The sequence below is a fragment of the Sceloporus undulatus genome, chromosome 2, assembly GCF_019175285.1.
Source record: "Sceloporus undulatus isolate JIND9_A2432 ecotype Alabama chromosome 2, SceUnd_v1.1, whole genome shotgun sequence".
In the NCBI taxonomy this organism is placed as follows: Eukaryota; Metazoa; Chordata; class Lepidosauria; order Squamata; family Phrynosomatidae; genus Sceloporus; species Sceloporus undulatus.
In genome coordinates this window covers 302374810-302397663 of record NC_056523.1, presented here as the reverse complement: position 1 = coordinate 302397663, position 22854 = coordinate 302374810, and the positions used below count along the sequence as shown (strand labels likewise).

General features: G+C 43.0%; 1 protein-coding gene across 4 annotated transcripts in view; it reads left to right on the top strand.

Annotated features, from left to right (window-relative positions):
- The first annotated feature begins 14218 nt into the window (after positions 1-14218).
- Positions 14219-22854, top strand: part of ITGA2 (integrin subunit alpha 2) — an 80383-nt gene continuing 71747 nt past the window's right edge. For all 4 annotated transcript variants that reach the window (XM_042451768.1, XM_042451767.1, XM_042451769.1 and 1 more), the window contains exon 1: positions 14219-14577. In XM_042451768.1, coding sequence (XP_042307702.1) covers positions 14511-14577 — 67 coding nt within the window. In that variant the 5' untranslated portion in view covers positions 14219-14510. The remainder of the gene's footprint in view (positions 14578-22854) is intronic.

Here is a 22854-nt window from a genome sequence, read left to right as displayed (position 1 = left end):
ATTGCAACATTTTTGTATTGCAGTAGGATGAACAATCTGACACAGTGACAGAGGTGGCTTTATCAGATGCCTTCTTGAAACATCATTTCATATTTTTAGAAACATCCTGCTTCATCATAGCATACATTTCCTCAGTCTGATCATTAGAAGAAGCAAATAAAAGATAAGTGTCTATAGAAATAAATGTCACAATGCCTGTCTAGAAACAACACATGTTTAGAAAGATGACGTTGAATCTCACAAAAAAATGTAAGAATGCTAGCTTGTATGTGACAAAACTGTAAAACTGAACAATTCTGTTGTATGGCCACTTTTTTGTTTCTACAGCTTTTTCCCCCCAGTTAGCGGTGCTGCATTTTCCCTCAAAATATTAATAAGCTCCTTCAATGTTTGTTTAAACATATGTCACAAATTATTTTGGCTTGGTACATATAATAAACCAAGCTGAAAAATGCAAACAAAAATAATAGATAAAACATACAACTCTGACACAATTTGATATTAGATTTGCCTTTTGGTAAATATTCTGTATTCATTGAGATTGTATCAAGGCTAACCTTTTAATGAAGCCATTCTAGCTGGGAAAATAGATACTGTATATTGATTCTAAGGTTGTCTCCAATGCAATGTTAACATCACACTGCAGAATTTAGGACAGAGCGTGTAATGTTATGGGTTTAGTTGTTACTTTTTAAAAATAATGTGTTACTTGTTATTCTACATTGAATGCATTAGTAAATGTGTGTTTTAGGTATGCATTTTAATGTACATCTATTTTAAAAAAAAGAATTACCATAATTGTATTTTTAAAATACCTGAAAAATTCTTAAACTGTCAAAAATATCCCCCAAACCACATAATATAGGAGTAGAGAGTAAATATTAATTGCATCAAAAATAATGTTACTTGGGGTTACCTTACTTTTTTAAAAATAACAATACTGGTAACATCATCATCACCTCAAATCAGACATTGTATGTAATATTATCACTTGCAACACTTTCCATGGAAGCTCTGAATAAAGGCTTCATCTACTGTTGAATGAGTGGGACTCTGCTTGCAAAATGGCAGCCCCATTCCCACTCGCCCATTTGCCCTGGATAGAACTGAACAGATCTGGGTCCCCCCATATCGAATCTGCTCAGAAAGAAGTGCCCACTACCCGTTACCTCAATCGGGACAATTTGCCCCTCTGAAGTTTACATTTGCAGTACCGCTTTAAAATGGAGCCTCCTTTGTTATCAATCAAATTCACTTCCGCTTTTGTCAAAGGTGACATATCCTACAGCCATTGGCCAACAGAATTGGTTCTTTCTCCCCTCCTTTAAAAAAAAAACTGGCGGCAGTGTGCGCATGTTCTGTCAACTTGTCAAATTTAAAAACCCCCAGGTGTGTGTGTGTGTTGTGTGTATTTGGGTCATTGCAGATGATGGCAACCCTAAAACAACCCCATCCTGGGGTTTGATTGGCAAGATTGGTTCCGAGGAGATTTGCCATTGCCTTTCACCTAAGGCTGAGAGAGTGTGACTCCCCCAAAGTCATGGGTTTCCACAGCCCTCTTTGAAACCCCTTCCCTTCCAGCCCAAAGTATTCGCATAATCTGTCACAACAACAATAACAACAACAACAAGGATGACTTGGTTAATGGGGTTCAAGTGGTGGGATCATTAGGTGGAAGTGACCATGTTCTCCTGGAGTTTGTAATACAGTGGAAAGGAGAAGCCAGGCATAGTCAGACACGCATCCTAGACTTTAGGAGAGCAGATTTCAGTAAACTTAGAGAAGTATTGAGAGCGATTCCATGGTCAGAAATACTAAAAGATAAAGGAGTTCAGGACGGATGGGAGTTTCTCAAAAGAGAGATACTGAAGGCACAATTTCAAACAGTTCCAGTGAGAAAGAAAAATGGGAGGTGTCTCAAGAAACCAGGATGGATGACTAAGGAACTTTCAACCGAGCTAAGTTTGAAACAGAACATGTATAAGAAATGGAAAAAGGGGGAAATCACAAAAAAGGAATTCAAAGAAATAGCAGGCATGTGTAGGGGTAAAGTCAGAAAAGCTAAAGCGCAGAATGAACTCAGGCTTGCTAGAGAGGTTAAGAACAACAAAAAGGGCTTTTTTGGATATGTCCGCAGCAAAAGGAAGAAGAAGGAAACGGTAGGACCACTGCGTGGAGAAGATGGCAAAATGCTAACAGAAGACAGAGAAAAGGCAGAATTACTCAACACCTTCTTTGCCTCAGTCTTCTCAGAAAAGGCAAAGGGTGCTCAACCTGAGGATAATGGAGCAGAGGACAGAATAGGGGAATTTCAGCACAGAATAAGTAAAGAGATAGTAGAGGAACACCTTATTAATCTAAATGAATTTAAGTCTCCGGGACCAGATGAACTCCATCCAAGGGTATTAAAAGAACTGGCAAATGTAATATCGGAGCCATTGGCAATAATCTTTGAAAACTCCTGGAAAACAGGAGAGATCCCAGCAGACTGGAGGAGGGCAAACGTTGTCCCCATCTTCAAAAAGGGGAAAAAAGAGGATCCCAACAATTATCGTCCAGTTAGTCTGACATCAGTACTAGGAAAGATTCTGGAGCAGATCATTAAACAGAGAGTCTGTGAACATCTAGAAGGCAATGCCATAATCACAAAAAGTCAACATGGGTTTCAGAGAAACAAGTCATGCCAGACAAACCTAATCTCTTTCTTTGATAAAATTACCAGCTTGGTAGATGAAGGGAATGCTGTGGATATAGTATATCTTGATTTCACTAAGGCCTTTGACAAGGTTTCCCATGACATACTTGCAAACAAGCTTGTGAAATGTGGGCTAGACAAAGGAACTGTTACATGGATCTGTAATTGGTTGACCGGCCGAACCCAAAGGGTGCTCAACAATGGCTCCTTTTCATCCTGGAGAAAAGTGACCAGTGGGGTCCCACAGGGCTCTGTCCTGGGCCCAGTGCTATTCAACATCTTTATCAATGACCTGGATGACAGAATTGGGAGCATACTTATCAAATTTGCAGATGACACCAAATTAGGGGGAATAGCTAATACCCCAGAGCACAGGATCAAGATTCAAAATGACCTGAATAGACTAGAAAGCTGGGCCAAAGCTAACAAAATGAAATTCAACACAGAGAAATGTAAGGTATTGCACTTAGGGCGGAAAAATAAAATGCACAGATATAGGATGGGTGACACCTGGCTGAATGAAACTACGTGTGAAAGGGATCTAGGAGTCCAAGTAGACCACAAGTTGAACATGAGTGAACAGTGTGATGCAGCAGCTAAAAATGCCAATGCTATTTTAGGCTGCATCAATAGAAGTATAGTGTCTAGATCAAGAGAAGTAATAGTGCCACTGTATTCTGCTCTGGTCAGGCCCCACCTAGAATATTGTGTCCAGTTCTGGGCGCCACAATTCAGAAAGGACATTGAGAAACTGGAGCGTGTCCAAAGGAGGGCGACAAAAATGGTGAAGGGTCTGGAAACCATGCCCTATGAGGAGCGACTTAGGGAGCTGGGGATGTTTAGCCTGGAGAAAAGAAGGTTAAGAGGTGATATGATAGCCCTGTTTAAATATTTGAAAGGATGTCATATTGAGGAGGGAGCAAGCTTGTTTTCTGCTGCTCCAGAGAACAGGACCCGGAACAATGGATGCAAGCTGCAGGAAAAGAGATTCCACCTGAACATTAGGAGGAACTTCCTGACAGTAAGGGCTGTTCGACAGTGGAATGCACTCCCTCGGAGGGTGATAGAGTCTCCTTCCTTGGAGGTCTTTAAACAGAGGCTGGATCTCCATCTGTCAGGGATGCTTTGATTTGGATTTCCTGCATGGCAGGGGGTTGGACTGGATGGCCCTAGTGGTCTCTTCCAACTCTATGATTCTATGATTCTATGATTCTATGAACAACAACAACAAATGTCGCTTGCAGGGGAGGCCACCTGAATGCCATCTCTGCATCCTCTTTCTTTGCTTTCCCTCCGATTGCCACCGCAAAATGCCATCTATCCTTCCCTCCTCAAGATCTCCTTGCTCTGCCTCTGTTTTCAACCACAAAATATCATCTATCCTTCCCTCGTCTTTGGATCTGCTTGCTCTGCCTCCGTTTTCAACCCCAAAATGCCATCTATCCTCACCTCAGAATGCCATATCTGCATCCTCTTGCTTTGCAACCCCAGAATGCCTTACATACACATACTGTATGTAGCAAAAGCATTCACACATTGTATCAATTTGCCAAATTTAAAAGGAAACACAAGCATCTGCGTATTCTGTCTCTGTCTTTCTGTCTCTCTCTCTCTCTCTCTCACACACACACACAAAATTTTAAAAAGCCACTTGCAAAGTGCCGTGCCATGCCGGCAGCAAGCAAATGAAAGGGAAATGTAGCACAAGCAGACACATTCTGTCAATATGTATCAACCTGTAGATCTATTCACATAGTCTGTCAAAAAAAAAAAAAGAGAGAGAGAGAAAAAAGCTGCCTGCAAGAGGGGAGGCATGTTCCGCCCTCTGCCCTCCCTCTGCCCTAATCTCTCCTTGAACTTGACCTGAACATGACCAGGGCCAAGTTCACATTTGCTGGCACCCGGTTTTTCTCAAAAGATACAGGAAAAACTCCGCTTTCAAAAGACCCGCACCAAGGGGCATTTGCCCTTGAACAGGTGTGCAAAGCTCAAATTCGAGTGTAAAAGAACCAGTGCCAGTATGAACTTTCTGCTTTTAATCCGGTTTCTGAACCAGGGTAAAAGGTAGTCTGAATGGCCCAGAACTTCCTCATCCTGTCCTCTCTCTATTCAGATGATTTGTAGTGTGCTAACAAAACAATTTGGATTCAAAATATTCCAACTTTGGGTCACAGATGAGATTGAGCTCATGTAATATTTTGCACTTCTGCAAGGTAGGTGTCTTTCTCCACCTTTGACATCTACCCAAGCGCTTCATCACCCTGACCACCTCAGAAAACCAAGGAGCCTGTGTTTTGCACCCAAGTGAAAGACACTTGAGATCAACTGTGTCAATTGCCTGGGTTTTATCCCTATTCCACAGATCAATCAGGGCATCAAGAGAATTACCAACTTTAGTAGCTGGAAAATCCTCCAAAGCATTCAAAATCCTTTTAGAGTCGTTAGTCTCTGGCAGTGGACCATTAGACTACCACCCCTGCAGAGGTTAGGAGTCCCAGCAGATCTACACCCTACCCCAAGATCACCATCATCCTGAACAGTAAAAACCAGATGAAAAATTTAGCATGCTATACATGTAGGGCCAAATTTTGGGATAGGCCTATGGTTTCTAGATGAGGGTGCCTTAGCATAGATGGGAGAGATTAACACCACTTCCAAGAACACATCTAGCAGCTCTGGCAGGAAGACAGTGGGCAATGAGATGGATGGTACACCAACAGTATCCCCATGCTCCCTAGTTGTCAGGTGTACACACTCAAAATCCTGGAGACTATTGGATAGGGTACCTCAATACAGGAATGAATGCTTAACAGATCACTGTGATGCCTCCTTCTAGCCCAGCAGAACTTGCCTGCTTCTGCACCCAGAAACCTGGTGGCCATAGCTGGGTCAAATTGACATCCCACTCTTGAGTTAATCAGGTTTCAGCTATACATGCAAGTTCAGCTTGCTTATCACACAGCTCTTCCCAGTTACACAATCTGGCATTAAGGTGCAGTAGTTTGTGGTCTGATTGGGTTTACTAGAGTAGCCAGGAATCTTGCTGAATCAGAAGGAGGAACAGCCATGAGATGCCTCTCCCCCATTCTTCTCTATTGGCTTGTTCTACCTCCACCGTCATACCTTTTCTTGCCCATTAACACTGAAATGGAAACATCCTTTACAGAAGAAACAGGTTCATCTTGGTCAGTTTAGCCTGAAAAGCTCCTGATACTTCGCCAAAGCTGGCTTCATGGGATCCTACTCAATAGGTGCTCCATTGGGATGGACTGTGAGTGGCTAGCCAACAGCTATGGGATGAGAAATGAGATGTTTGCTACAAAATTTCCAGACATATTCCAAAGTTTATTCAAGGGTTACTTTCTTATCTTGTCTTGGCTCAAATGCTGGTTAAATTAAATTCTGCATGTGTGCAATCTGATCACAGACAGACAGAAATTCTAATACACAATATACTGCTTTTGAATTTTGCATCCAACTGATAGAAGAAATATATCAACAGAAGGAATATTCAGTGTGTGGTAGAGATTATTGGATTACATGGAAACCTTAAGCAAGTCACATGCTCTCAGCCTCAGAGGAGGGCAATGGCAAACAACCTTTGAACAAATCTTAACAAGAAAACCTTGTGGTATGTTTGCCTTAGGATCACCATAAAGTGGGAAACAACTTGAAGGCACACAACAATAACAGAAGTGAGAAAGCACTTTCCAATTCTATGTTTATAGTATGTAACTCATGCAATTATAGTTTTGACTCAGACTTACTTTCCCAGAAAGGCTATGCCCAGTGTCTCTCCCTAAGCAGTAGAATATGGATAATTCTACTGAAAGCATATGCAACAAGTTGTTTCATATCCTGGGGCTACCTTACTCAGGATGAGATCCCTAATTCTCTGAATAAGGCAGGAAACTGTGATGAAATGTGCCTCTCCCACTTTTTTTTGGTATTTGGGAAGGTTTCGTTCTTTTATATAGTTGGGAGAACAGGCATGCTATATTAGTGTTTTAACATGAAGCCCACATATGAGGCATTAGATACTATTATTCTTTTTCCTATTTGTCCATATTAGTGACCACACCAAATTTCATACCTTCTATGTCAGGGGTAGGCAACCCTTTTGAGCCGGGGCCGGGTTGCTGTCCCTCAGACAACTGCGGGGGCCGAAGCCAAAAAATAAATAATTAAATAATTGTTTAAAAATTAAATAAATACATAAACCAGGACAAAGGACAAAATTTCAAATGGAGGGCACTTTTTAAATGAAAAATGGAGGACACGCGAAAAAATTTGCTGATTTTTTAAAAAAATGTTAATATAATGCATGTTTCTGAGGCTTCTTTAGACAATTGCCCTCCTTGCCCCTGCGCGCGAGACACCAAAGGCCCCGGCGGCAATTGGTGGCAGGACTGGGCTGGGGCCGGTCCCAAGGCCTCGCTGGGCCGCATCCGGCCCGCGGGCCGCAGGTTGCCTACCCCTGTTCTATGTGATGGTTGACAGAGAGAATAATTTACTCCCAAATGAACAGAAGATTCTGAAGCAACTTTTCTCCAGCCTTGTTTTCACAGTCAGTTCTATGTCAATGAAATGGTGAATTGACTCTGGGTTTTGGTCTAAATCAAAAAGGAGTTATTCAGGACACTGAACCTATTTTAGGAATAGGATTCAGATTAAAACCAAGCATGGCATAGGAGCCACATGGCAATTATGACAACTGTGCATTAGCTAACTGCATAGAGTTGCAGGCCATAGCAACCTGCTCTGAACAAACTAATAGCTTAATCACATAATTTGGTATTTAAAAGATTTGTTCTTCACAAAGACAATAATCAAAGTAATAGGAAGAAAGGGCAGGAATCTCTCTTTTTTTTGCACCAGGTTCACAGACCTCCTCAAAGACCATCCATGATCCCTGAGGGGCAAGAACCTCTGTATCAAAACAAAGGGTGGATTGAGATACGTATCTCTGAGCACAACCCATCAATACGCATTTGTCTGGAATCACACCGGTGACATATGCAGGCATTATCCTTTTGTATGTCTTTTAGGACTTTATCACCTTGGGAAAATTGGAAGGTTAACCAAAGGTTAATCTGGGGTCAGCCAAGGTATTTCACGTAATTTTACAAAAGATTTTCAAATGACGTTGCACGCAAACGAAAGGCAATCCAAACACAATTGTGACACATCCCAGGAATAGCTGGATTCAGAAAAATATCACATTTATAGGTCCCTTTCCGCTGCAAATTCACAAGCAATTCACATTTGCGTTAGCATGAAATGCATTTCCAGTTTGGCCATGGGATTATTGTCGGCCATGGGATCCTGTCCTCCCTGCGCATGCGCAAACATGCTAATTTGAAATCAAGAAGCCGATTTCATTCGCATTCGCACTGCTTTCTCTTTTCGATAGACGTTGTGTTCATCTGTGCATATGATAAACCACTACATAATTTCTTACATTTTCTTGTGCTGGAGAGCACCCACCACATGGCCATTCAGTGGCTGGGAGAGGGTGGAAGGCAGACAGTCAATGGCTGGGTTTTCCTGCAGCTGGACACACAAAGATTGCATCCTCCTGAACCTCTCAGGCACAATCTGTAGCAATACTTTCCAAACTTTGGCCTTCCAGATGTTGTGGGCTTCTGCTCTCAGAATTTCTGTTGGCCAGGCCAGCTAGGGCTTTTAGGACTTGGTGTCCAAAATACCTGGAGGACCAAAGTTTGGGAATCATTTATCTGGAGGTTCAGGATGGTGGTGTTTCTTCCATGCATCCAGATGCAGAAGCACAGATGGCTGCTGCCTAGCCCTGTGATGGCAAACCTATGGCACGCGTACCATGGGTGGCACACAACGCCACTTCTCCAGGCACAGGCCTGGGAGGAGGAGGAACAGGAATACAGGTGCCCATTTCTCCTCCTCCCTGCCTTTTCCTGGCCTCTAGCTGTCTCTCTGAGACAGCTGGAAGCCAGAAAATGGCGCTGAGAAGAAGCCAGAGGCACGCGACTCTGGCTCCTCCCCCCAGCCTTCTCCTCTCCAAGAGAGCTGAAGCCTGGGAAAAGGGTGGGGGGCAGAGGAGCGGCCACATGCTACCTTCTCTGTACCCCATGGGCCCATTCAGAGCCATAGCTGTTTCCGGAGAGCCAGCTATGGGTCTGAACCAGCCAGGGGGTGGAGGAATGGCCAGCAAATGGTGGAGGGGAAGAGCCAGAGGTGCACGCCTCTGTTTCCTGCCCTCAGAAGCCCGTTTGCAGGCTTCTGAGTGTTGCAAAGGGATAGTCAAAGGCTGGCAAACGCTGAGGGGGGGAAGAGCCAGAGGCGCACACCTCTGGCTCCTGCCCTCCAGACAGCTGGAGGCCGGGAAAAGGTGGTTGGAAGCCCTGCCCTTGGAGGGTGGAAACCTTACCCCCCAAAGGGTTGAAGTCCCACCCCCCAGAGGCCAGAAGCCCCACGCCCGGCACCAGGTAGAGCCTGGTGTCTTAAAAAAACAGTTGGGGCATGCGGCCCTAAAAAGTTCGCCATCACTGGCCTAGCCATTCAGAAGGCACTCTGGCAGCAAAAAGATGGATGAGGAAGTAGAGCTACACCTGGCAGAGCTCTACCTGTCAGAACAATGCAGGATTTCAGCCATTGTGCAGTTGTTTGCCTTTTTTCACCTTCATGGGTTGTTGTGAAGGTGGGAGACATAGAAAAAGCTGTAGAAAACATGGAAGTGTTATGAGTGGGAGATGAAATCCCACTCTTCGACCACCACCCAGTAAAATTGCATGAGAGAGGTAGAGTAATTCCATGGTAAAAGCCTAATTTGGAAGTATGGAGTAAGGGCAACAGAAATGTCCAGTCACCCAGAAAGACATTATTCACCCGTCTATGTTTACATACATAAATATTCAATTGAATCATGGTGTCTTAAGAAAGGTTAATAAGTGACTACCTGGGAGTGGCTGAGTAAACCTAGACACTGTGATTGTGGGTGACTGCAGGAAACAGAAAATAGGTACATATCATATTCATAAATAAAAGAGTTATTTAAAATGCAAGTCTCTACTCATCCTTACTAATATACCTGAAATAATTAACATACTGTACAATGATTTCAGTATTCACTCCTGTTTTTATGAGGATGAGGAACTCTGTTTCTATTCTTTGATGTTTGATGAGCTGTTCAGTTTTGTTTTAATTGAATTAAGATTTAATTCCATGCAGAGCATCAAACAATAGAATGTGTAGGTGAACAAGTATTTTATTTGCTAGAACATGAGGGGAACTGAGATTTTGTTGTTTTGTAGATTGCTCTAGTGAAGACTTCAGGGACAGATTTCTTTGAGAGCAGGAGCCTTCCTCTTCCAGTGAGGCAGTAACTCCCCTTTCCCACCACCATTCCCTTCTCCTTTTGTGTTGTATCTTTTAGATTGTAAACCTGAGGGCAGGGAACCGTCTAATTAAAAATAATAATTGTAAGCTGCTCTGATAGCCATTAGAGCTGAAGGACGGGGTATAAATACCGTAAATAAATAAAATAAATAAATAACTTACCAGAAGAAGATCTTAAATCAAGGGGAGAGCTAAATCACTATCTGTGAAAAATAGGGAAGCAAAAAGATATTGTGGGGTTGCAAAATTGGTCTTGGGGATCAGGATGGTGGGACGCCAAATGCCATACAGGCCAACTCTTCTGATTTGGGAGGCACGGTCCCAATTACTCCTCTGTCATCCCACTTCTCATCTGCTTTTAAAATGTTCCAGTTTCTCACTCCTCCTCCAATTTTCACACTTCATCCTACGTTACTTCAATTGCTGTAAATTATATATAAAGTACAAAAGTAGTTTGCATTCAGTTCACTTGATGAGGGGGGAGGGGGGAGAGGGGGAAGGAAACTTGCCTTTCCCAGTAAGATTAGGCAAAAGCAAACTGCAACAGCCTCTCCTAACTTGTTGTGTTCCTCCTCTTCTTGACCACACTCTGATGTTATTTAGCCACATGTGCCCATTTTCACCTGTGAAATGTTGGAAAGAATTAAATGTACTTGTTTCCATGGCCACAGTATTACTTCTCTCAGCTGCTCCTCCACCCTCAGCTTTTCTACTTCATGTAGTGCCAGAGGAAGAATGAGGAGCCTTTTAGTTTCAACTACTGAGAAGCTCTCAAGGGGTGCTTTCTACTAGTTGGCAGGGCGAAGTGGATATATAGTCTCACTGTTTGTAACTAAGCCTTAAGAGAGGTATTTCAAACTTTTAGTATGGGAAGCCAACAAACCTTGACTCCAAAAGCTCATTTTTATATATCCATAGTGTAACCATTTCTATAAATCTATAGTAGGGATATTAATCATTAAAAATCCATCCATCTCATTGTCACTGGGGAGCCAGTTTCATGGGGAATGGTAGCCCATGGACTGAATTGGGACCTCAGAAAAGCCAGATCCAGACCCAAGATGTGAGATTCCTCACTCTTACTCATTTTAGTTAGTTGATATTGCACCTTACTCCCAATATGGGACTCAAAGCAATTTACCACAAGCTTAAAAACAGGATATAGCTATATATTTGTTGATGATACGCCAGCCCTATGAATGAGAAGCCTCCAAGTCACTCTATCATGAACAGTCCTGCTCAAGTCTTACAAACTCAGGGCAGCCATGGCTTCTTTGATTCTGTCTATCCACCTGTAATACCGTCTTCTTCATTTCCTACTGGCTTCCACCTTACCCAACATCACTGAAATCTTCTTAAATGCCAAAATGACTAAACTAAGACTATTGTAATGTATGCTTGATAAGTACTATGCTTGGATGGGACCATGAGAAGGCATGTCTCATTAGAAACTTGATGATACAAAAGTTTTTTAAAAAGAAAATCCTATCTGAGTGCCACTAATTTACAACAGCATAATAACATTTTAAAAGTAACAATAAGGACAAAAAGCACAGCAGCACCCATTAAAGACCCTTAATCACTAAATGACTGCTTGAATAAAAAGGTCTTTATCTTCTGGTGGAAGGAGAGTGGAGAGGATAGCACCAAAAATTGTGACAAAGGAAAGCCACATTGCCATTGCCAAGTCGAGGTATTACATTTCACAGTCCTTCCTATCTTCTTGGAATGACATGCTGTGGCCATTTTGCTGGTTTCTTTTGCTCTTATCAAGAAGAACCAGAAGACAGGAAGCCCAACCGGGGTCTATGGATAGACAAAAAACTTCCCTGTTCGCCACCCAATATAATGCACCCTGTACACTCTGGTCCTCTGGCAGACATTTACTCCACTCAGCCAGGACTAGCTTGGCAACTGTCGGCCAGAGGACTTTTTTGTCAGTCACCCCTAAACTGTGGAACAACCTGCTAGAAGAGATTCAACAGCTGAATATACTGTCAACATTTAAAACAGCATTAAAAGCCAGCCTCTTCTGGCAGACACCATTTTGCTATGCAATTGTGTTTAATGGGACTTGCGCATACACAGATTTTGTTATTCACAGCGGATAACAAGGGTCCACTGAACAGGGACGTTGGCTGGGAACACAGCAGGCAGGAGATATTCTTACTAGCTTTGGTGCAATGAGGCCTCCTTTATTTCTGGGTGCAGGTACATATGCAGAGAGCCTGGGGGAGGATGGAATGATCAGTGCACCCATTTAACCTTCATTTAGATACCACTTAGGTCCTCCACATGTCTTTGGGTCCACATTCCTTTCCTGTGGGAAATTCTCCTGTGTGTTAGAGATCATTGTGACCTCTGTAAAGACCATTAGGTCTTCTTATAACATGTTTGGCTCTAGAGATAAAAAAAATATGAAGAGCCCTATATACAGCGTGTGCCAACATTATGTGCCAAACATGACCTGGCCTAGGCACATCCTTTGCAGGACGGCTTCCTACAGCCCATGTTCTGTGTTCTTTGACAGGTAAGGAAATATGGCTTCAAGTGTGGGCAGACACAAACATGTACAGACAGAGCATACAATTGGGGGGAAAGTGGTCACAGTACAGCTCATTCCCATTATTCACTGTCCTCAGCTGAAGTCAACAATGTCAACAACAACAACACAAACCCCTCAGGTAATTCATTTCTGAGGGTCAGCATAGTCTAGTAGTTTGAACATTGGAGGATGACTCTAGAGACCAGGGTTGGAATCACAGCTCGGCCGTGAAACCCACTGGGTGACCTTGGGCAAGGCACAGTCTCTCAGCCTCAAAGGATGGCAATGGCACCCGCCCAGCCATGAAAACCCCATGATAGGGTCACCTTAGGGTAACCATAAGTCGGAAACTACTTGAATCATCATAGAATGATAAAGCTGGGAGAAAGCTCACAACAACAAACAGACAGTAGGTAAGGAAACACGGCTCCATACCATACAAGAGTGGGCAGACACAAACATGTACAGACAGAACACAGAATCAGAAAAAGAAAAAGTAGTCACAGTACAGCTCATTCCCATTATTCATCATGTTCAGCTGAACACCAACACACACACACACACAGCCCACAGAGCACCCATTTCCAAGAGGCAGCATGGTGTAATGGTTTTGAGAACTGGACTGTGGCTCTGGAGGCCAGTGCTTGAATCCCAGCTCATCTATGAAAACCCCGTGGGTGACCTTGAGCCTAAGCCACACTCTCTCAGCCTCAGAGGAAGAAGGCCATGGCAAACCTCCTCCAAACAATTCTTGCTGAGAAAACCCCATGGTGTCTGGGAAGTCTTATGGCAGTCCTAAATCAGAAACAACTGGAAAGCATGAGAACCACCATGAGATCCATTGCTATCTTCCTCTTTACCTACTGCCTTGCACCATACCAAATATTATCATCTTTTCCAGTGAGCCATGTCATGTTATGTCCATATGATAACCTTGGTTGAGTTGTTTGGATTTCTAGTAGGATTTCAGGCTCAGTTTGCTCTGAGACCCATTGATCCATCTTTTGGGCAATCCATGGTATCCATCGAACTCTCTTCCAGTGCCAGAGATAAGCTGGTTGATTTCCTATCAGCTTTCTTCACTGTCCAGCTTCCACAACTATGCATAGAAGAATAGAATAGAATCACTGATTCATAAGCTTTATTGCTGTTGTTGTTGTTGTTGTTGTTGTTATTGGGCCTGAAGTCATGGTAATGGATTTCACTCTAGTTCTGGTGTGACCTGATTCCATCAAATAAGACCTGAGTTTAAGAACATTAAGATGATTGGGACTCTTGGAAAGAAAAGAAAAGATCTGTGTTTGGAAGACCTGAGCAGGGAACTGGATGATTGGGACTCCTGAACAGAAAGAAGGAAAAGAAAGGAAAGAAAGAAAGAAAGAGGAGAGGATGAGAAGGAAAATGAAGGGAAAAGAGAGAAATAGAAAACTAGGGAAGAAGAGAAAGGGGGAGAGAGAATGGGAGGAGGGAGAAAAGGGGATAGTAAAAAAAGGAAACACAAAGAATGAAAGGGGGGGAAAGAAGGGAGAAAAGGAAAGAGAAAAAAAAAAGAAGGGAGGGGATAGTTTAGTAAAGGAGGCGCTGCCAGGAGGGCGGAGGGAGAAGCTTGCTTTATTTCAGGTGGCCCCAAAGTGGCTTTTGTGGCTGTGGGTGGCAAGTGTGGGCAGCCCCTTTGGCTGAGGGCAAAGGAGGTCCTCTTGTGGGCACGGAAGAAGGCTGAGGCGCCAAAGCAGGGGCTGGGGAGGGCTGCCTTCTTGGGGCACCTTCCTTGTCCCACCCGGGAAGGCGAGCGAGGGAGCTTGGGCGGAGCCTCCCTCTTTCCTTCCTCGGCTTCTGAGGCTGGAGCTGCACCTGGAGCCTTTGGGGGCTTCTTTGGGCGCCTTTCCTTCGGGAGAAATGAGCCCTGGAAGAAGGCAGGCGCTGCTGCTCCTGCTGGGGGCTCTGCTCCTGCTCAGCCCTTCAGGTAAGGCGGGACAGATGGGGAGAAGCCACAGAGCACCCGGGTCGACAGTGCTTGAAGTGCCCTGGCTCCCTGCTGTATGGGGATTCTGGGAATGGTCGTTAGAGTGGCACCACCACAAACTCCAACTCCCAGAATTCCATAGCCTTCAGCCAGACATGTGTATGTATGCATGTAAATATACTGACAACAGCTGCTCTCTCTCATCGTGATGGACCTTGAGAGGCATTCTGTGGGAGAAGGGTCAATCGATCGAGGAAAGTTAACCAAGCAAACCCACTTGGGGCTGAAATGATCTCTCCAGCTTGAGGAAGCCCATTTGATGCTCAGTGTACTGCTGACAGCAGGCTGTGTATGTGTGTATATAGAAAAGGAATAAGTCTATAAATTTAAGCAGGTTGGTTAAAATATTATAGGAGTTTTCCAATAACACTTTTATCCTGGCATCACTGTTGCTCAGTTAGGGGTTTTGGGGATGGCCCTTTCTGCCTTGATTACATCATTCCTCTTTTTGTTTCCACACGAAATCCTGTTAAAGAGTGGCATAGGAAATAGTGTCTTTAGTGGTAGGATCCATAGACTGAAAGTACTTCACTGAAGACCCATATTCAGATCCTCATTCAGGCATGAAACTTGCCTGCTACCTCATTCTGAGATTAACCTGCTTTAGGAGTTTATCACACAAAGGGCAAATTGGTGAAATCCTGTGCAGAAATGGGATTTAAAAATCCAGGTGGTGTTTGTCAGTTGCATTGGCCTGAAAGAGAAATAACGCAAAAATAACCTGAACAAATAGCCAATTTGTGCTTTTGGAATTTAGCAAAAAGAAAAAGGTGCTGGTTTTGATGACTTTGCATTTGGGTTATTTTTGTGTTATTTCTCTTTCACATGAACGTCATCTGATAAACATCCCACAAATGCAGTGTTTTTCCACTTTCCGTTTGGGTTAACCCCAAAAATCATCTGGAAAACAACCCACAAATGCAGATTATTTTCAGTTTAACTTTAGTTTCTTCATGGGATTCATCCCAGTGTGATAAATTCCTTACAGGGTTATTGCAGAGAGAAAATAGGGAGGAGAAACCATGTCCCTTGCCTTGAAAGCATAGTATAAATGTAATTAATAATAACAACTTAATATCAATATTTCTTTCCACATACCATGTTTGTTTGCTAGAGTCCATTTCTCAGGTGCACATGCCAAATAGGCAAAGTAGGTGGTTACAAAGTAGGTCTTTTCAGTGTGGCACTATGCTTTTACTGGGGCCAGTTGGAGACCTTTTTATCTTCTCAGGTGTTTTAGCAGTGGCTTTGGGAGGTCATCTAGCTGTTTTGTCTCTGCTTGTGGTAACATTGTGCTCTATTTGATCTTGATTGGATTTGAATTGCTTCATCTTATTTTTTTTATCAGACTTGTTTATGGGTGACTTTGTATTCTATGATTTTAACTTGGCAAAAAGTTGGGAAAGTTAAAAATAAAACATACATCTTCCTCTTTTCTCAGAAGTCCTCAAATAATAATGTTTCACTTTTCTGTAGTTAGCCTACCTGAAGCTGTTAAATTATTGAATTATACGTCTACACGCCAGTTATGAAAGTACAGTTGGCCCTCCACATTTGCAGCTTTGACTTTTGTGTATTTAATTATTTATGGTTTTGATTAATATGTCCTCTCTAGGAATCTCTAGGTCCTCCAGCGCAACTCTGCCAGAAATTGACCATAGAGTTGTGCTGCAGAACCTAGAGAAAACACTTCTTTAGGCATTTGAACGTCCTCCAGTATGATTCTATGATCAACTTTGTTGATCATAGAGTTGCACTAGAGGACCTGGAAATTCCTAGAGAGGTGTTCTCTCAAGTAAAAAGAATAGTGGTATTTTATTCACTTTTTTCATATTCATGGGGTCCTTCAACCTAACCCCAGTGAATGTGTAGGGACCACTGTAGATGTGTCCCTGGGTGTTACTTCTTTAACAGAAACTTTGGTACCAGAGGTAAAAGTAATATGGAAAGAATGGACAGATTGCTAGACCATAAAGAAGAAAAACAGTTCAATATGTTTCAGCAAACTTTTTATTCAAACTTAACATTATGCACATGTGAAATGAAACCTTGCATAAATAAGCAAAACATTTTGAATATTCTGGAGACCACCATTCCCTCAACAGCCTCCACTTTTTCTTAGGATTTCCATTTTGATAGCAAGTCTGTGCTTTTTTCAACATGCCAAGGTAGCTGGTGAGGCAAGTTGATTTGCTTTCCTCTTTTCTTACTATCATGGTGACATCTGTTCTGCTTGCCATTTGTATATAAGCAGATCTCCTAGGCTACATACACACTGCAGAAATAATCCATTTTGACAACAATTTGACACCACTTTAACTGCCATGGCTCAATGCTGTGGAATTTTGAGATGTATACTTTTGTGAGATATTTATTCTTCTCTATCAGAGAGCTCAGATGCCACAACAAACTACAGATCCCAGAATTCCATAACATTGAACCTGGGCTGTTAAAGTAGTGTCAAAGCAGATTATTTCTGTGGTGGATGCAACCCTAGAATAGAATACCTTTTTTTCCTATGTCAAGTTTTATTGCATTGATTACTGGAGACATGCTGCTACTACTCAGTACTGAAAGTCTATTTTTCTCTTGTCGTTCCTAATGATGATGCTACAAAAAAGTTCCAAGTACACAGAAGACAAGAAAAGGGAAGGCTGACTGAGTCTCCCATAAAAATACTTTTTAATGTTAGAGGCTTTAACTGAGGTACGCCTGTAGTAGGTATAGTTGTCCTGCCTCAGCTACCTTTACCTTAAAGAGTTTTGGCAAGGTTAAAGTGAGAAGAGAGTTGTATATGCCACACTGACTTCAATGAAAGGAAAGTGGGATTATAAATGTAACACAGGCCCCGTACAGACGGGCATGTTGCAGCGATATTAGGGTTCTATAGGGCTGGACATCCAGACGCGCCCAGCCCTAGTGATGTCACAGGGGCGCACGTCCATCCACACAGTGGGCCCACAGCTGCGCAGCTGTGGTGCTGCGTACAGACGCCTCTCAGCAGATGTGACATCATAGAGCTGTGTTGCAGCCCTTATGACACCGTAAAAAAGGAGCTGCCTCGAGGGCTCCTTTTTTAGTGCGCATGTGTGCAGCAGCATGGTGGCTGCTGCTGTACAGCTGCGCAGCAAAGAGGAGCGGCTTTTTGCCGCCCGTATGTACCAGGCCTAATACACAAAGAATAAACTCCATATGGCAGATTTATAGTGACTTAACACCTACAGTATGTTAATGCAGTAGTAAACCCCCTTTCATGCAGTGACAGTTATATACAGGTGAATGTGTGTGTATGTGTGCTGCAAAACCAGTATATTCGTTTTTTAAATGAATTTTTAACTAGGGACTCCAGGGCTCATGTTCTGAACCACTCATCTGATCTGTGGATGGATTGTTTCCTTTCCCCTTTTTATTTAATATGGAGGTGCCTTTGAGCTTGTTCAAAGTGCTTTTCCCCCTTGATAGCTGGCTGTAAGATTTCTGACACAGACCATCATGGCACCCTCTTAACAAGCAGAAAAGTGAACCGCACAAAAGCCTATTCAGAAACATGCACCAATAAGTGAAAAGGAAGAGCATGTATGGTCTCCCTGGCCCCACTCAACTGCTGCTCTCTTTATAATCTTCATGAATTATACTGTAGATGAAAAACAGAGTGTTTTATCTATCTGTGGAGGCATCCATAAAATATAGAATGAAGAACATGCTCTTCTTTCCTGCATGCTGGCATAAGTAAAATTTCTGAATAAAGTTGAACTGAAGGACCTCTCCCTAGATGATATTTGTACAAAACACAAGTAGTGCACAAACTATTTTTTAAAAAGCTACATAAAATTGCTAGTCCCAGCTAGAGGTGGTGGTGATGTTCCTTCAAGTCGTTTCTGACTTATCACTATTCTAAGGCAAATCTAATCTGGGTTTTTATTGGCAAGACTTATATTTAGGAGGTTTGCCATTGCCTTCCATGGAGGCTGTAAGTGGATGCTCATGGTAAAGCAAAGATTTGCATTCTCAGATGTATGAAATCCTAGCCCAGCACTCAAACCACTACACCTGACCCCAGCTAGAGTAGAACCAGTGACTCAATTAGTGGGATTTAGCATATTTCCATTGATCAGTGGGTCTGCTCTAGTTGGAAGTAACAATCCAATTAGTCCAAATATATCATTTTCTTTTAAAGATATAACTAAAACATACCTTTATTATTCCTTTATTAACTGTTCTGGCCAGGAATAGTGTTGCTTCTATTCAAGGTTTTATCCCCTTTTCCTCAGTCATATGAAGACCTGGCAACTATCCTGTTTGCTTGTCTCTGAAGTAAGCTGTGATCTTTAATAAAGACAGTGTGATGTAGTGGTTTGAGCACTGGACTACAACTCTGGAGACCAGGGTTCAAATCCCCACTCAGCCATGGAAACGTACAGGATGATCTTGGACAATCACGTTCTCTTAGCCCCCTCTAAAAAAACCTTGCTAAGAAAACCCTGTGATATGTTTGCCTTAAGGTTGGCTTAAGTTGGAAACCACTTGAAGATGCACAACAACAATGCCCTTTGTCACTGAGCAATCACCACAAATTTCTTCAGAACTAGGGTTAGGAGGAAGTATCTTTACATAAATGTAGGCTCTGCTACTCTTAATTTTATAAATTAAATTGTCAGCAAATAAAGATATGAATTATCCACAAAGATTGGTCAATAATATTTTCACAATAAAAAGTGTAAAATACAAGAGGGTAGATTTTGATTGAACATTAGAATGAAATTTTTGATGGTGAGAGCTGTTTGGTAATGGAACCAATTGCCTAGAGTGGTGGAGGAGTCTCCTTCTCTGGATGTCTTCAAAAAGATGTTGAATAGCTGCCAGCTGGGGAAGCCTTGGCTGGAAATCCTACAATGTTCACGGGACTGGATGATTAATAATAATAATATTAACGATGATGATGGTCCAAAACACACTGCAGAAATAATCCAGTTTGAGACCCCTTTAACTGTCCTGTCTCAATGCTAGCGAATTCTTGGAGCTCTAGTTTTGTGAGACATTTAGCTGCCTCTCTCAGAGAGATCTGGTGCCACAATAAACTATAATTCCCAGGATTCCCTAGCACTGAGCCAGGGCAGTTAACGCAGCATCAAACTGATTATTTCTGCAGTGTGTTTTGGACCATATATATAATATAATAATAATAATAATATAATATATAAATAATAATACTGTATTGATGATGATGATGAGCATTAGCATTTTACATTCTATACCGCTTCTAGTGAACTTCTACACGGTTTACATGGCCGGTTACATACCGGCAGTTTAGTGCGGGTTCGCCACGCACTAGGGTTACGAAACCCTAACCCTAGTGCGTGGCAAACACGCACTAAACGGCGGCGGCCCTTCTGCCCGGCCGCCCGCCGTGAGTACATCAGGCCGCGCTGCCTTTAGAGGGCGGCGGGTCCATGAGTACTAGCTCCGCGCCAGGGCGCTTAGTGCGCCCTGGACACGGAGCCGGAAAGAGCTCCATTTCGGTCTTCCGGGTTTATTCGCTGGGCGCAGCCGTCTGAAGGCTGGCGCCCAGGGACAACGAGAAAGGGGCCAAGTGGCCCCTTTCTCTGCTCCCCGCTGCCGCGGGGTGTCCTTGGGCTTGAAGCCCCAGGACACCCCTTTCTGGCTGCGGGGAACGGCCTTTTGCGCTTCCCCGCAGCCCGAAAAGCGCGGATCGGGGCCTCAGTGGCTGCCGGTGTAGCCGTGAAGCCCCGATACTCCGGGGAAAGGGGCGGGGCCAGACGCCCCAAATTGGCGGTCTGTATCCCGCCAATGTGTTAGTCAATTGCCCCAACAAGCTGGATACTCCTCTTACCAACCTACGAAAGGATGGAAGGCTGAGTCAACCCTGCGGGATTGAACTCACACATTGTGGCTGCGGAACCTGTATAACAACATTGCACACCAGGCTCCCATTTTTAAAGTCGGTTAGATAAGTTAAAACACAAAAACTAGGACATTAAAACCCCCATTAAAATTTAAAACTATACAATATATTAATTCATAGTTTAAAACTGACTGGCTAAGTCTGCCAGAAGAGAGAGATCGTTAATACTGTTTTAAATGCAGACTATGCTTAGCTGTTGATTCTCTCCAGCAGGTCATTCCACAGTCTGGGGTGGCTGATGCCCCATTGGCCCCTTTCTATTTAGGCTCTATGTTGTGGGGAGTAGAAGGCTGCTGATGGTGCCATTACATCATATGCTTCCTCTCTGCTTGTGGAGTGCTATTTCTGATTGAATTGGACTGTTAAAAGACAGTAATGTTAACTGTGTTCAGATTAACTAGCAAATAATAATAATCATAATAATAATAATATAATATAATAATAATATAATAGGATTTATTTATATGCCGCCCAATCACTGGAATCCAGCGGCTTACAACAAGGGGATAATAGAGGGTTCCTGCCCTCAGGCTTACAATCTAAAAACATGACACAAAAGGAGAAGGGAATGGTGAAGGGGGGAGGGCATCATGTCCAGCATTCTTCTCTCCTTCTGAGGCCTGGACCCGGCAGATGGACCGAGGGGGCTCTTCTTCTTAGGCTAGCCCTGATGGAGTTGGGCCAGCCTTTCTCTCCTCACAGGCCGGAGGTGACAGTTATGGGGAGGGTCTCTTTCTTCAGGCTAGCCCCGATGGAGCTGGGCCAGCTATTCTCTCACTCATAGGCGAAGATGACAGTTAAGGAGGGAGGAGCCTCTTTCTTCGGCTAGCCCTGGTGGCGCGTGGTTAAATGCCTGTACTGCGCCATTCACTTGAAACCACAGGTTGCGAGTTCAAGACCAGCAAAAGGGCCCAAGCTCGATCAGGCTTGCATCCTTCCGAGGTCGCTAAAATGAGTACCCCGACTGTTGGGGGCAATTAGCTTACTTGCTAATTAGCTTACTGCTGTTCACCGCTATGATCTTTGGAATAGCGGTATTATAATAAAACAATTATTATATATTATATATTATTATTATTATTAGCCCTGATGGAGCTGGGCCAGCCTACTCTATAAACTTGGTTTCAAATGCTGGTTGTGTGGGGAACCCTGATTAGCTCAACCATGGTTTATATTACTACACACAAGTCTGAATCCAATGTTAGTCCCAATAGTGTGGATCCATCAACTGAATTAGCATGTTAGTCAACATGTATATAAGTCAATTGATTCAATGGATCTACAGCAGTTGGGACTAACAGTTGGATTAGGTCATTAGAAAAACAATTACAGCCAGGGATTCACACTATAAAGGGGAGGGGTTTGGATGAAGGATCAAAAAGTCTCTGGGCAACTCCTGTTGCTGAAGCATATTAAAATGTATGTCTGGTTTTCACTATTGCTTTGATCATATGATGTCATTAATGGGGGCCTCTTAAAAAAAACAAACTATACATGTATAGTTGAGGAACCATCGTAACCTAACTCTAGAATTTAAAATACACACTTGCCTGTATTTATTAATAATTTTAGTGGCACTGGCTTGTGTCAGAGCTTGGAAAAGTTACTCTTTGGATTCCAGGTCCCCAAATCTGCCAGCTGGCATAGCTGCTGGCCATGCTGGCTGAAGAATGCTGGAAGATATGGTCCAAAAGTAATGTTCCGAGCTCTGCCTGTCAGTGCTCACCCTTTCTGTTCACCTTTGGCCCACGTGAGTGTGAAGTGTGGAAATATGAACTACCTCATATTTTTGAGAAGTTAATCCTTTGCACGTATTTTCTGAACGAGCAGCGCTCATTTGTTATAACATCTCTCTTCCACCAGTTCTTCCAGCTTGTTAAAAATAAACTTATTGTTTCATCTGAGTTTATTGTGGATAAATGGCATACAAAAGCATTTACCTGTGAGAAGTTCCATCTTGTTTTTGCAGTAACTATGGGAGACATGTGGAATGTAGTGCTACTAGAGGAATGAATCAGATACAAGACATTAACCTTTGGAAGAATTGTGGCATGCAAAGAGCCCTGAACATGGGGGGGGGGGCTTTTTTTTAAAATCCAGACCAAAATGTTCTATCTGCATTTTTGTCTAATCTTTCCTTATTCTCTTGGTGAAAGTGACTGCAGCTTAAACAAAGCACCAATTCAGACTGTAAAGACACTTGGACTAGAGTGACAGTGGTACTAGTGTTGTCAAAACAGAGTAGATGGAATGTAAATATGCAGAGATACACTGACTGTTGTAGCTGTAGGAAA